The 15,634-nt window shown below is 42.8% G+C and overlaps 1 protein-coding gene across 1 annotated transcript in view; it reads left to right on the top strand.

Moving 5' to 3' along the window:
- Positions 1–862: 862 nt before the first annotated feature.
- LOC128268731 (uncharacterized) overlaps positions 863–15,634 on the top strand; it is a 53,787-nt gene continuing 39,015 nt past the window's right edge. Inside the window, exons 1-6 of the mRNA XM_053005965.1 lie at positions 863–932; positions 8,700–8,750; positions 10,040–10,188; positions 12,033–12,080; positions 13,366–13,445; positions 14,826–14,895. Of these exons, the coding sequence (XP_052861925.1) occupies positions 863–932; positions 8,700–8,750; positions 10,040–10,188; positions 12,033–12,080; positions 13,366–13,445; positions 14,826–14,895 (468 nt within the window). The remainder of the gene's footprint in view (positions 933–8,699; positions 8,751–10,039; positions 10,189–12,032; positions 12,081–13,365; positions 13,446–14,825; positions 14,896–15,634) is intronic.

The raw sequence follows: 15,634 nt of genomic DNA, 5'->3' as shown, positions 1-15,634 counted from the left end.
AGAAAAAGTGAAAAAGTGAAATCAGCAGGATTCCTGCCAAAAGCGTTGCCTCATGGATGGACGGGCGTGCGAACGGAGTTATTACCTAGTGTACTTGGTGAATTGAGGTGTAATTAGACCGAAAGTGCGTGCAATGTGTATGAGCAGCTTCATACTTGGTGATGCGCTTTGCGTTGTTATTCGAGAATTCCAGCGGAGTGTAACTTTTTGACGCCGTCTGCATGCTGGATAATCGCGGATAATGTTAGGTCGAAAAAAGTAAATTGAAAACCGAAGAAAGAAATCCAAAAACGAAAAAGAAGAACGAGAAAACACATTCATAGTCTTCCACGCTGGCTAAAATAGTAGTGGATAAAAATATGCCGTTTCAATAAGCCCCATTCGAGTGAGTTGTGCTTCTTTGTGCAGGTGATACATTCACTTTGTTCATAGGTTTCATCATCCTATTCTCGTGTAAGAACGAAGGAGCATCTCATTCTCGTCTTCTAGGAAGGAAGCAGCAAATATACTGTATCTGTGTCATATAGATAAATAGTCCGTAGAAGTGTGTGTCTGGTGAATTATCTGTGGCTCTGTGTGCCGTGAAGCGTTTTATTTGCTCAGCAAACACCTATATCTGAGATTTCCAACCACAAGTTCTTCAACAGATAGCTAAATCAATTCCAAATCACCTCTCGGCGTTGCGCGAACAGCTTGTGAAACAGCTTGTCAAAGTACCTGCTAGAAAAAACAAATACGCGTACTTAAACGCACGTCTGGCCGCATGCTTCATTCACTTGCGTGAACGCTTCCCCCAGGAACTAGGTGCTTCTCTCAGTTTCGCCAGATTGCACGACGATCCCAACAAACAGCTGCAGCAGTCATGAAACATATGAGCCCGCTCAGGGCGTTACTTCTGGCCCTCGTTATGGCTTTCGCCGAGTCAGCTGGAGGTAGGTTGTACAAAAAATAAAAACTTTAGAACGTACCAAGTCAATAATGCCATTTTAACCGTTTGTCGTTCAATATTATTAAGTTTTCCTGGTACGTTCTCGTTATGTTTTGCGGAACTATATTAAAGACATGTTTTACATTTCCTAAATTTACTACCAAGATGTTTACGCCTATAGAATCTATCTTCTGTATGTTTGCAACGATTGCAAAACCAATTTTTGATTCATACACTCATGTTCCGATCCAGCGGTTTCACAGTGACCTTTCATGCAAAGATTAAGATTAAGAACAAACCAAAACGATTACACCGTTAAATTGTGCAACGGTCTGTATTAAGTTCACCGGTGACGGACCAGTGTCTAATCGTAAACGGCCTTCCTGGTCGTGAGTCCTGGTTTGACCACCGGTTAAGCAGCTTCACTACGCTTTCACCACGATAATTTTCACGCAGTATTGTCGTATGTATTCCATTCCTCATCCACACTACTCATCAGCTTAAGAAATGGTTCGATTTAATTTCGTTTGGCCAAAATTGCGCAGATGGAAATTTGAGTCATCATGATGTTTAGTGTAAATAGGGTGGCGCCCAAACATCGAGCTTCTTTGTGACTCCAGCTTTGCGCAAATGGCTTTAAGCTGTTCGATGATTGATCTTTAGCTATTGGCTAGCTAGTTCTGACTACTAACATACCGATTAACTTTGATTATTTCTGTGATTTTATCGATATTTTCGATGACGTGTCTGCCTAGGCTTTAACAAAAAAAAATAACTGAAACGGGTAAACGAAACCAAAATTTATAGCAACTAGCTGTTCGTAAGTAAAGTATCGGCACCGTAAACACCATGCAAAATTTCAGCGGCCTAGCTTGAATTTTCCCCTTTTTCAAAGATAAACTGTATCGAATTTTCTCTTTGGTGACTTTCATTGATTACACCCTGTAACGCACAAACGAATGGAATAAACAAAAAATATTCAAAGCATTTTTTTAAGTGTGAAGTGTCAGTTTTAATACGACCCTAAACTTGAAACTATACGACCGATACTTTACGAGATATCGATCACTAAAGGCATGTACCGTGAAAATAATGGATTTGTTCAAATTTTCTATCGTTCTGGATAGGATAAAGTGGGTTTTGTGCATCGAATCATCACTATGGATGAGACTTGAGTTTATCACCATGGTCCTGAATCAAAACAAAAGGCTAAGGAGTGGTTTGCACCTTTTTCTTCGGTTCCGAAATGAGTTCGTCCAGGAATCCTATCCTATCCTATATCTATCTATAGATACTTTGAGCTGTAATAGCCTAACATTCGTCTCTTTTTAATTTTAATTTAATTCAAATACCAGATGTCAATCAGGGTTCCTGGGCGTTTCAAACCCTGGCCTTTCCGAGAGACGTAAACTGGTAGGGGTTTTTGAAGTACAAGAGCCTCGACTCTGGGGGAATCGGCAACTATGGTTCGTCGGCAAGGGCTCACTAAGGAAAACGTCTCTTTTAAGAAGTTACTGAAAGGAGCCCCAACTCTGAGGGAGTTGGCGACTATGGGTCGTCGGAAGAAGTCGGACAAAGAAGTAACTCTATACTGAATTCGCAAGATCCGCCTCGAGCTGTCTGCGATTGTGGGTCGTTGGCAAAGGCTCGCTATGTAAATGGTGGCTCTTGAGAGTGTTTTTGACTCCTTTGGGGTAAAGGCTCTTAGAGAGTCTTATGCTCCTCCGGAGAAGGCCTTCCGACTCGATCTCGAGTATCCACAGCTTCCGCAATTGTTCTCGGCACCGCCGCCACATTGGTGTTCCGCCTTGATGTTCACGGTGACAGAGAGACGCTATCCCGCAAACCGCAGCCAGCTATCCGCACCTCTGGTGAACCGATCAAACCCGACGGGTGACATAAATTTATGAGCTAACCTTTTTGGTGCCTTGCACCAAAGGCAAGCAAGGGAACCAACGAACTTAGGTGACCCAGGCCTTCACCAAAAACCGCCCAATTAAAGCGACTAAAATTTGTTAAGGAATAATAATGGTTGATAACCAAATTCATAAAGGGGTTAATAAAATAAAGGAATAATAAGGAAAGGTAAAAATTATACTAGTAAATTAAGGATTGTGTTAATGATGATGTTATGAGAAAATTATAATATCATCGTCATTATATCATCATCATTATAGTAGTAAGACATTTGAATTTCCGCATTTCATTTGAGACATTTGAAAAGTAAGATATTTCAACGGATCGATTTCTTTCCGTTTGGCCAACACTTCGCAGATGGAAATTCGATCCATCATGGTTTCAAGGATCAAGAACTCATGGTCAAGATCAAGAACCACGAAGTCACCGATCGTGATCGACGCCTCTTGGGGGACTGGCCACAGACCGTCAGGACGTTATTACCTGCGAAGCCTACGACCACTGTCTCCACTGGCAATTTCAAAACGTAAGCTCTAGAACAGATCCCTGAGTAACGCCAGCCGTAAGCAATACTTCCTGTGGGTCTGAGTCAGTATCGTAAAAGGAGACTCGGCCATTGAAGTAGCTCCTCAGTATATGACATAAGCAGTCGGGAACCCTCAAACTGTGCAGCGACTGTGCAATTGCAACGTACCGTTGAAATGTGTTGTGATTCTAGGCTAAAATGGCGTTCTACTGTCACCTGACTCATTCTGAGCCTTTATGTTTCACCTGGAGTCAACGTTGCTACTTGAGGACAACGCAACCTCGAAATAAAAAGATCTTTGCACTTCGACGTTCATCCTAATAAAACTCTTAATTTAATTTGACTTTGATCACGTTTTTCTCCGTGTCAAGTGTCCTTCAACCTTTGTGCACAATGGCTACAGCAATCGTACCAACCTGGGGCGTTGATTTTTTCACGCGATTCACTTCTTAAGATTGCTGCAAACACTGTCACTGACTGTCAGGTTATCATTGTAGATGATATCCTATCATCCGATAATACAACTGGCAACCAGTTTGATGCTAAAACACAGAGAAAAAAATCCTGCTCAAAATGTGCATCGTTCATCCAAACTTACGGATACGGATCCGAAGTTGCACCACACACCGGCACTGGTACCGGAAATAGTGGCGTTCAACATCGCTGGTGAGGTTTCTCTGTCTGATAATTCGTTCATCAATTGAACTCTGGCTGAAAGCAAGGAAAACTCGCAAAATTTGGCGAGTTTAAGTGATGACAGGCGATGGATTGACATTTCATTTTTGTAAAGAAACTAAGCCCCACAGAGCGGCTCATATGGCGAAAACGGTTTTATGCACGCACACTACTATGAGGGTAGATATTGTACCCGTGTACATTGTATGTACGCTTTTTGTTCGCTTTTTTCCGTCTAGACACCCGTACTACCCAAATGTAGCTAATGTACCCGTGTGTGTTCACCTTTCCATTTCTGCTTTTCTTTTACGTTATATCGCACATTCATTCCCGTTCCCGTGAGCCCAGGCTTTTGGACTAAGTAACAGCCAGTGGTTAGCGTAAAATCCCTACAAAATCGGACTTCGCACGCATAATTGAGCAAATATAAAATTTTAGAAATGTGTAACTTCTAGGTAACTTAGTTGAGCGACTAACTGTCCTTGGTATTCCTAGAGCAGCAATAAAGAATTTTTTCATCTCGAACAAAATCTATATATTCGTAAAACAACCTTCAAAATACCTGAACGTATAGCACATTGGGGTTGCAGCATTTTAAATACCTCGAATAGAAGAGAGCCCCTACCATGTTAATGCCTGTTTTGAGTGAAGATTTCAGAGTACGGCACGGTCGTGTAAGTCAAGCTACTCACGTTAATGGTTCATTTTAGAATTCCTACGCTTTACCCATGATTTAAATAATGCGGCAAAGCGTTTGGATTCTGAAACGAAACATTAATCATCACCGTCATTCATGATAGCGACCTCCAGCAGTACGTCCTTTGGGGTTTGTTAAGAAATATGCGATACCGTTTGTTTCCAAAAAGGATTGTACATCAACGAGGATCTCAACCGACACTGTAAGAAAGAAACATTGGAAGAAACAAAACGGTACCTGCCTAACTGCCTAAAGCCAACAAAAGATTCTCGAGGAAATGAACTTAACGAACAAATATGTACGAATAAGTTATCATCGATACGCAACCGACGATACACAACTACTCTGATGGTAACGACGCACACCGTACGCACCCGACAACACGCTATCGTGCACACGACCCCGGGACACGCGGAAGAACGTGGTGTGCCGAAAAGAATTAGAGAACATGAAAAACAATCATCTATGTAACTCTACAGAAATCGGGTTGTGACTTTTTAGGATCCATAGTTAATGTAAATAAATAATTTAAGGTTAGAGAGCGCAATAGGAAATAAAAGAGAAGCATCGGCGAGAGAAATACGATCGCTTGTACAGTCGCCAATCACGCCGGTTAGGATTTCGAAGGAGGATTCCAGAAAGAAATATCTACCGCTGATCAGATTTTCACAAGTATTCAAGTGCCGACAACACCTCTTCATCGATTTCAAGACAGCATTGCAAGAGTAAAGGGTCTTATTGTCAAAAATTGGTCAACTTCATCTTGGCGCATTATTTTTCATAGTACATCAAAAAACCCTGTACACCTCTCATTTTAAAGACGTTTCTGTGTAGTATCATACATATTATTCGATTTTGAAATTTGCACTTTATTTGTGGAAATGGTGTCGAAACAAGATAAACAACTCTCCGTCCTAGATGTCGCAAGCAAGCTGACAGTATCGTCTACAACCGTGCATCAAGCTAAGAAACGAGCCGGTCTGGCGATCTACAAGAAAGTAGTGACTCCAAACCATGGCGACAAGCAAAACATGTCGGCCAGAAAACGATCGCGGAATCTGTGCATAGAGATGTTGACGAAATTATCTGTGTAGTGCAGGATGATGAAACCTACGTCAAGCCAGACTTTAAACAAATTCCTGGACAGGGATACCAAACGACAACTGGAAGATGAAAGGTGGGAGAGATTTGCAAGAACATAAAGCGGTCGAAATTCGCAAAGAAATATCTCGTATGGCAGGCTATCTGTTCCTATGCTTTAAAAAGTGGCATTTACATCACGATCGGGACTATCAACCAGGAAATGTATGTCCGAAAGTGCCTAAATGAACGTCTGTTGCTTTTCCTACAAAAGCGCAAAGGTTCCGTTCTGTTTTGGCCGGATTTAGTTTCTTGTCATTATGGGAAAAAGCCATGGAATGGTATGTCGCAAACAACGTCCAGATGGTAACCAAAGACCCTCCCAACCCCATTACCCCATTAACCCTCCCAACATGCCAGAACTCCGCCCAATCGAAAAATATTGGGCCATCGTCAACCGGAACCTCAAGAAGACTCGTAAAACAGTTGTCAGTGAGATGGAATTCAAAGCAAACTGGCGTTCTAAAGCGAAGAATGTGACCAAGAGAACGGTGCAAAATTTGATGGAGTAAGGAGTAAAACGAATGGTCTGGTAATTCGATTCGATCTCGCACGCTGAACAGGATTGGCTGTCCGGATCAGCAGCTGGCCTGGTTCCGGTCTTATCTCATTGATCGAAAGTACTGCGTCAGAGTCGGCTCTCATCTCTCCCGGGCCTTTACCAGCACATCTGGAGTCCCTCAGGGGAGCAATCTGGGTCCTTTGCTGTTCTCAATCTATATCAACGACGCCGCATCCATCGTTTTGAACAGCCGTATCCTCATGTATGCCGACGATGCCAGGCTCTTCCGCACAGTGCGCTCCGTCGATGACTGTCGCTTGCTACAAGACGATTTATTACGCTTTTCCGCGTGGTGCAGCCGCAACGCCCTGACACTCTGCATACCCAAGTGTCTCGTCGTTTCGTTCACTCGCGCCCGGAATCAGCTAAAACATTGTTACGCTGTGGACCAATCGCCTCTTGCTAGAGCAGAACTGGTGCGCGATCTTGGGATTCTCCTCGATGGCCACTTGACGTTCAAGGATCATATCGACCACGCCTTTTAAAGGCCAATCGCTCGCTAGGTGTATTGATGCGGATGTCCAGCGACTTCGATGAGCCTATCTGCTTGAAGGCAGTATACTGCGCCATCGTTCGGCCCACACTTGAATCGGACCGTATAGAGCGAATCCAACGACGTCTCACTCGCTTCGCCATACGGGTGCTACCATGGACCGCAAACGACACGCTCCCCGACTACAACGCTAGATGTCTGCTTCTTGGGATTGAGCCTCTGGTGCACAGGCGGCTCGTGGCCTAGAGCTGCTTTATTGCGGGACTGCTGCTGGCGGAGATCAACGCGCCGAGCCTACTCTCGCAACTACAACTGTACGTGCCCACGAGGCTGCTTCGATCTTCGCAGTTACTTGCCGAACGTCGGAGTCGATCTGCGTACGGTGATAGTGAACCGCTGACGAGTGCCATCCGTCGTTTCAACTCTGTGTTCGATTGTTTCGACTTGTACATTAATGTAGCTGCATTTCGTGACCGTATTGGTTATGTTCGTTCTCGTTGACTACCAATGCGTGTTAAATGTCGTCCTATGTTAGTTATCCTATGGAGCTCAGTTAGGATTTATTGCCCGTTGAGCCACAATATCAATAAATTCGCATTCCCTAAGAAGTAGGGTAGAATGATATTTTTTTACAAATTCTGTATAAAATGAGCTTTCAAAAAAAAAAATTATTTGATTTTTAATAAAATGTTTGACTGATTTACGCATGTTTTTGTTTCACCAATTTATGACAGTAACACCCTTTAGGCACATTCGCCTTTTATCTCTGTATAGTTGGGGGCAAATTAGCGTGCACTTTTTCATTTGGTTATAAAAAATTATTTTATTATATTTTAAACGGCTGGATATTTTTCGACTTTTTTAGAAACTTTTATTGGAAAGGTTCATTCATGAAATTTGTTTTATGGAAAACAATTTTTGGTCAAATGTTCACCACGATTGGCTTGACAGTTGCTCATTCGGTCCACCTATTTTGAGTACATTTTCGATTGTATCTGGTCCTCTTTCGGCAATAGTTACTTAAATTTGAATCTTGATCACCAAAAACAAAAAATCTGCTTCTTAACATAACCACCGAGATGAAAATGAGCTTCAATGAAATGTGCTTTGCAAATATCGTACCATTTGAGTTAAATACCTACCACTTTGGAAATAAATTTTTCATATTTCCCAATGTTCAGTAATCAAAATTGTATTTTATACATAAATTTGATGAATCTACCGTTCAAATAAATGTTCAAGCATCGAAAAATGTCAAGCCTTTTTTTTATAACCAAATAAAAAAAATCAAATTGCTCACCCTGTATATAATAGTGACGTAGACTGGGGTGTGGTCTACTAAAGGCAGGTGTATTGATTGATTCCAACTGTTGACACTCCAAGTGTACGCTCAAATTCAACTGGACAACGTGACTGGCATTGCCGGGGCTATTTGTAGTGAAGAAACACTGATTCAGCTCAAATGGTGTGTCGGATGGTCCGATCCGATTCGATGACTAAGCGGCGTGGCGCTTGCCATCGGCTCGGTCTGTCCATGTCGCACTCGGACTATCGTCTGGTTCCCGATGCAACCCGAATCCTGTCGAGGTCCGCTAGCCGCTCACATCATACGATCGTATGATCGTTTGTATGAATAGCTCGTAACGTAGTTATGTATAAAGAAATAAATAAATAAACTCAATGGTCGTTACAGTTTACATTATTAGACATTACATTACATTACTAACAGTTAGTTTTTCTTCATTGTTCCCTCTTTTACAGAAGCTGATTACACACTAGATGATTCGTTTTGGAATGAAGAAAGCCCAGTAGGTAAGGAGATTTTGTTTAAAGGACTTTTCGAAAATCTTTACGTAAATTACTAAAGCAGTTACGCGTCACATCAGTAGCATTTTTAAGTAACTAGCTGTTCCCGATGTGCGTCGCCACGCCTCATTTGATCCTCATTTGTAGATTATCCGGGGTTTCAAAGGATTTCCTGGTGACGTATCCGATCAGCTTCCCTTTCCTGTTACTCCAACTTTTCAAACGATCGGGCTTTCCGGTGACATATCCTGTATGCTTCCCTTCTCGCTTACCGTTCCTCCTCAGTTTCGGACGATCGAGCTTTCCGGTTACGTAGCCGATCGGCTTCCGTTCCCGCTTCCCGTTAGATACATGTCAAAACACGCACCAGCTGGATTTGGCTCAAATTGTACCACTTCTCGACTGTCAAAACAAACGATAAGCAGATTAAATTAATTAGCGACCCCACAGACAGAGGGCGCTAGAGAAGTTCGACGGGGTCGCTGATCGACCACGGCCGGGAGAGAAAGAGAGAAGAGCGGGAGAAACTGGACACGGAGGATGACGATTAGGGCAAACGAGATGAGATCGAACTAGCCCGCAGAGAGGAGTAGACTAATTTTTTATTCGCGCGCCACTAAAATCGAACCGTGCGACTAAATTCGATACTACGTGCGAATAAAAAAGTACTTGTGCGGTGATCTCCACCATTAATTAATAAAGACTACGCTAAAACCCCAACAGCACCAGAGATATTTACACTATCTCTGATGCAGGGTAAGATCGCCCAGCGGTCGTAACGCCAAATGAGAAGAAGAAGGAAGGGACCCCACTTCAACCCCCAAATTTCAGAGATGGAATTCAGAATTTGGAATCTCGTTGGAGCTAGTGTATTGATTTTCAGGGAGACTATACTGAATAATAAAGTGAAATACACTTTATTTTAATTTTTTTATTCAAACATAAAATTTGTCAGTGTCAGTGCAGCACCCACGAAAATCGCTGTACTGCCACTGGAGTCCGCTATACACTTGCTTCTACAATGCAGCATCCATAGCGGATTGGGCAGTATGGCCAGCTCCGAGCGACTTGCATTATTAGACGGATTATTACCTAGACGGAGTAAGATGGCCAACACTTCTTAGCCGTAGCTCGACGCTACGCGGTCTTAGCTGTAGTTCGACACAGTAACACACACTTGGCAGGACCACACAAAACCCTTGACAAGCAGAGCGTAACCAAGTCAGCCCAATCCGGCGGTCGGAGACAGAATCATTCACAATATCTCATTACTCATTTTTTTACATTCTTTATAGGAGAAGTGGAGCGGCTTTTGAAAGAGCACCAGCAGAATCAGGAGCTTGTAGACAAGATCGGCAGCAGCTACTATCAAATCATCTACCCGGTGCAGTTGCGCCACCACGAGAAAATGGGAATCTCAACGCGCGAGGTGAACCCACCAAAGGTACAGTTCTGGTTGAGCAAGTATTTTCCAGTTTCAGTCTACACTCCAGTCCAGCAAGGACCTACACTGGGGTCTGAGATCCTGCAATTTTATCCGAGGTGGAAACTACTTACTTCCAGATCTCCTTGTACGATCGGGCGGACTGACGAACCTAAGAACTCCAACAAATGATCTCGCACGCGAACTCATCTCGCGTCGAGGGTTAACCCTAACAATCAGCTAACGGCGTAGCCGCCTTCTTTATTATATATAAAACGTACAATAATTTTGGTCACCTCAGTACACGCATACGTTATTAATTCCCCTCTCACTCTAATGGTTCTCTCCAGTACGAAAAAATGATCTAGCTAGCGGCTCCGGTTCCCGCGCTTGTTTAGACCACGGCCGGGAGAGAAACGGGGGCATTGATGCCCCCGTGGTATTTTTGTCCCAATCGGTTCCAGGTTATCGTCGGTCAAGTTGCATTCATATTGACTCGGGCGCTCTCGACACGGTGGTCTAATTCTTCTGGCCGTCGCTCCTGTCCTGCAATTCGCGATTGCGCCGTTCCTCGGGTGGTTGGGCCGGCGCGCTTAGACCGGCGCACTTGTTCGGTGGTGACGAAAATGCCGACGATGCACTCTGCCGCATAAGTTTCGTCTCGTGTCCCCCCCGAGCGGCTGTGGACCCACGGCCCCCGTATGGCGGTGTCATCAGGTTGACGTCATCGTGGGTTTCGCGGCCCCATAGCCGGGTGTGGCGTGACTTCGACGATCGGGGGGGATCAACGACTTGCTCTGCTCTACTTTTAGTCCCGCGAGTTGCCGTTCTGCAAATGCAACCGGCGTTGCGTCATTCGGGTGCTTCGCATTGAGTTCCTCGCCTAGCGTGGTTAACATGTTGGGCAATATGTGTTTGGCCGGTCATGTTCCGTTCAGGGCGTTGGAGTTCCGCGAAGTGATGACGTAGCGTTCTTGTAGCTCGGGCGTTTTGTCGGCGATCGGGCCGTACGAGTTTTCTCAATCAGTGGGCTTATTCGTCTTTGTCCCAAATTTGTTTCCGGGTGATGAAGTTTCGCAACCTGCTGGATAGAATGGGTTGTTTTCGGGTGGCACAGGCTCGTGGCCGGCGCATTCGCTTCCGCTTCTCGAGCTGGAGGATGCTACTGGCACAGAAGCATACTCCAGTGGATTGCAGGACTCTTAGGTGCGCTAGTCATTACTAGCACCTGCTGGGTGGAACTGTGGATTGCGCGGGCTGGGCTCTGCATCCCCTCCTACCCTTCGTGCTTAGGGATACTTCTGGAACAGATGGGTCCTCAAGTAATTTGGAGGACTCTTAGATGCGCTAGTTATTATTGGCACCTGCTGGATTGCGCGGGCTGGGCTCTGCAAGTGAACCACTAGCCTAGGGCCTTAAACCCTATTTCTATCTATAGGTATAATTATGCGTTTACCATCGATACGTGGTTTCAATAATGCACGATGTAAAAATAGGTGGTTTTCGGTAAGACAAGCAAGGAAAGCGCTCAACCGCGAGCGTCAAAGTAGTCTCTGTTGCAGGACATAACCGCTTAGCGGATGCTGCTGCCGGAGTGTTGTTGATGTACTTTTTCTGCAAGATTCAACTGTTTTGTTATAAAATGGTAGGTTTCTTTTAATAACCTACCATTTTATAACAAAAGAGTTGAATCCGTTTAACTCTATTCAGAGCTTACCCAGATTCCTTTAGCCCCGAATTAATGCGCCGCATCTTTTATAATGTATCTTTTATCGATAATTAATGCTGAATACGATGTCTGTTTCAATCTTTTTGTTTCATATAAAACTGGCACCTACAATCTTGTGGTTTATGCTGATCTTCAGTTTCTTGGATATGCGGGTAGTAGCGGTAGTGGCCGAGGACGGTCGAGGGTAAGTTCAATTATTTAAAAATCAAACATTAAATTAGTTGCTTCTTCTTATAATCTTAGAAATTGTGCAAAATTTCCCTAAAATAGCAAACAAGAAACTCCAAGCCTGTACACATACATTTACTTCACTTTACTAAAGCTGGTCGGATGGACTTGCCTTATAAATGGAAGTTATAGTTGTTTTCTATTGTACTACTAAAGAAAGATAACACCAACAAGGGATTGGATTGTAATTTAGAGTTAAATGTATCTAATACCTTGCAATGAACGCTCTAAAATTGCTCCGATTTTGCGGCATTTGCGGCAAGTTTGGCTAATTCAGCGTGTTCCAAATAAATCGTCTTATTCGGAGACAACCGCTGGTCGGTCTAATCCTGCATCAGAGACAATGTTAATCTCTGATGCTCTCTGTAACGGTTCGTTTTCAGGGGCTGGGTTATTGGTTCCGCGCCAACCACCCTTGTCACGCGGGTATCGGGAATCGAACCTAGGCCAGCTGTGTGACGATGACGAGCGTTACCGACTGCTCTATCAGCGGGAGCTCAGAGTGTAATCAGTATAGACGGAAAAAATTGCTTGGGTTTGGTGAAATCAAAACAAGGTTTTCTGCTTTGAACTCTTAAAAACCTGGTCAAATGGTTGATATGCAACAACAATTTACCCTTATAAATACGGGCCGGTCCGTTCTTCTAAGATAAAAAAAAATAGAAGATAAGCCAAAACACGTCCAAGCTGTCAAAAATTAACTGACTACTTAAAATGGCCGAACTTGTCACCATAAGTAACCGACATGAGTAGCAACATAATGCCACAAAAAAATCGAAAATCGAAAAAAGGAGTCCGCGTATATACAAAACTATCATAACTTCGAATTACTCCCAAATCCATCGCATTCAGAAGATTTGGCTTCCAGTGACTACTGGTTGTTCGCAGATCTCAAAATCATGCACAACGGTAAGAATGTTTGCTCGCCTATTTTGAGGCGAAAAATACATCATTCTACAAAAGTTAAAGCGGCGCTGGAATGATCGTGTGGCTCTTGATGGAGATAACGTTGATGAATGAAACCTGTTTTGAACAAAAACACGGATTTTCTTTCTTAGGTCCGGGACTTTTGAGACCATGTGCTATGAGGCTCGAGTAGATGTGTGTAGGATGGATTTTGAATTAATCCAGCAAATATAAAACAACATAGTCAACTTCGCTTTATGTATTGCTACATTTTCGTTCGATGTTGCTCAAAGTATTATTCGCTAATTTTCCTTTCTTCTTTCTTTGTTTTTCAGACGGGGAAACATTTTCATCGAACATCACTTTTGATAAAGGCTTTTAATCATAAATTTCGATTAGATTTGGAATTAAATACGTAAGTACATCCATTCAGTGAGCGTCCTGTGAACAGAAGATTCAGAAGACCTCAAGTCACTATCTTTGAAACGTCAGATCGCGCGACTGACTTGTTCTTCTTATTCGGTTGAATTCTTCTGAAGTCTTAAATTTATAATAGTATACAATACTATTAGTATTTAAACTATATCAATTATAAACTATTAAACAGATGTAGAAATATGAAACAGTATTTTTGTAAAAAAAGGGTTTATTGCATCAAAATAGAGTTTCTACTTTATTTAAAATATCTGCCATCGGTAGCTTTACATTTCTCCCATTTCTCTGGCAATTTTTAGAATTTTTGGAGTGTCAGGGCAAAAAAATGTCCTTTTGTGAATAAAATCGTACTTCAGACCATTTAACAACATTCTAGTAAGAATTGAAGCGCTGAAACCACCAACAAAGTCAATAGTGTCCTCAATTAGTAAGTTTCAAGCACAAAAGTCGGCATACCACCTTGTTTAGTCGACACAAAGCCAAACTGCTTCAAGAAAAAATTAATGCTCTGCATCAATGCAATGGAAACCCTCTCTTCCACGCGCTGTATTCATCATACTTAACCCCATCCGATTTATTTTCATCGATGGGACACGCGTTGGTGGAGCCTTAGATTCCCACGAGGAAGTCGAAAATTGGATCACTATTTGGTTTGCTTCAAAAGACGAAGAATTCTTCCGACGTGACAATCGTGACATTCACGTTAAAACAGAGATATCGGAAAGATGTATATCTAGCGATGGCGATTCTTTGAATAAAATAGAACTTTTCATTTCAATTCATTTAAATATGTGATGGCTTTTAAAAAAGTTTGATTTTTGAATTTTAGACCTGTATTCTTTTCCTTAGCATTTATACATACAGCATTAATTGACAGCTAGAGCCATATGTTTACACGTTTCGGTTTCATAGGTCTAGATCAGATTTGTTCATGTTGGAAAATGAATAATGTGATCGAATTCCATTGAGCAAAGCATAAAAATCTCGAACGGTTGAAAAACTACTAGAAAATATAAGCTTTGATCGATAATAACTTCTTATTTGGCGCTACAACCTCTGCGCGATGTTGGCCTGCACTGGAGACAGTGTTAATATCTCTGGTGCTATTCGTAACGGATCGTTTTTACGTGTAGGGTTGTTAACCCCGCGCCAACCCCCCTGTCACGCCGGCGCGCCAACCCCCCTGTTCGAACGGGAATCGAAACCATGGCCGGCTGCGTGACAACCGGTCCCGGGATTCGAACCCCGGCCAGCTGCGTGACAGCGACGAGAGTTACTGAGTGCTCTATCAGCGGGGTCGATCGTTAATAACTACACAAAAATACCTGTCAAATTTTGTTTTATATCCTCTACATTACAGACAATTACTAGCTCCTAACATTGTACAGAAGCACTATCTACCAAGCGGGTTCGCTCAGGATTCACATCGAGTAAGTACCATCGCAATAATTGTGGCACAGTAGGTAACATTCATTATTCGAGGTGCGTTCAAAAAGTTTTGATAATTTTGTATTTACGCGGCAACTATTGGCGATAGTTGGCAACTATCACGAAGAATTCAGAAGAAGAAAGTCTACTACTGTTCAGATTTTCACCATGCGGCAGATCCTTGAAAAGATGATTTACTACAGTCAGAACACCTACCACCTCTTCATCGATTTCAAGGCCACATATGATACTATAGCCCGAGAAAAATTGTATGAGACCATGACTAATTTCGGAATACCGGCCAAACTTACCAGACTTGTTCAAATGATCATGGCCATGACCGTCACAAGTCAGGTTGTTGTTACCTAACGCCACAAAAAACTTGAAAACCAAAAAAACGTAGCCCGCGTAAATGCAAAATTATCATTACTTTTTGAAAACACCTCGTATTGAACTTCGAATTACTCCCAAACCTACCGCATTCACAAGATTTGGCTCCCAGTGACTACTGGTTGTTCGCAGATGTCAAAATCATGCACATCGGTAAGAAAGTTTGCTCGCCTATTTTGAGGCGAAAGATACATCGTTCTACAGAAGTTAAAGCGGCGCTGGAATGATCGTGTGGCTCTTGATGGAGATAGCGTGGATGAATAAAACCAATTTTGAACAAAAAATACGCGTTTTTTCCTTATTAGGACCGGGACTTTTCAGACGTTGTGTTAGAAACATGACACTTGTTGT

Source organism: Anopheles cruzii, chromosome X (assembly GCF_943734635.1).
Source record: "Anopheles cruzii chromosome X, idAnoCruzAS_RS32_06, whole genome shotgun sequence".
Lineage (NCBI taxonomy): Eukaryota > Metazoa > Arthropoda > Insecta > Diptera > Culicidae > Anopheles > Anopheles cruzii.
The sequence above is the reverse complement of the archived record's forward strand: the minus strand, read 5'-3'. Positions and strand labels throughout refer to the sequence as shown.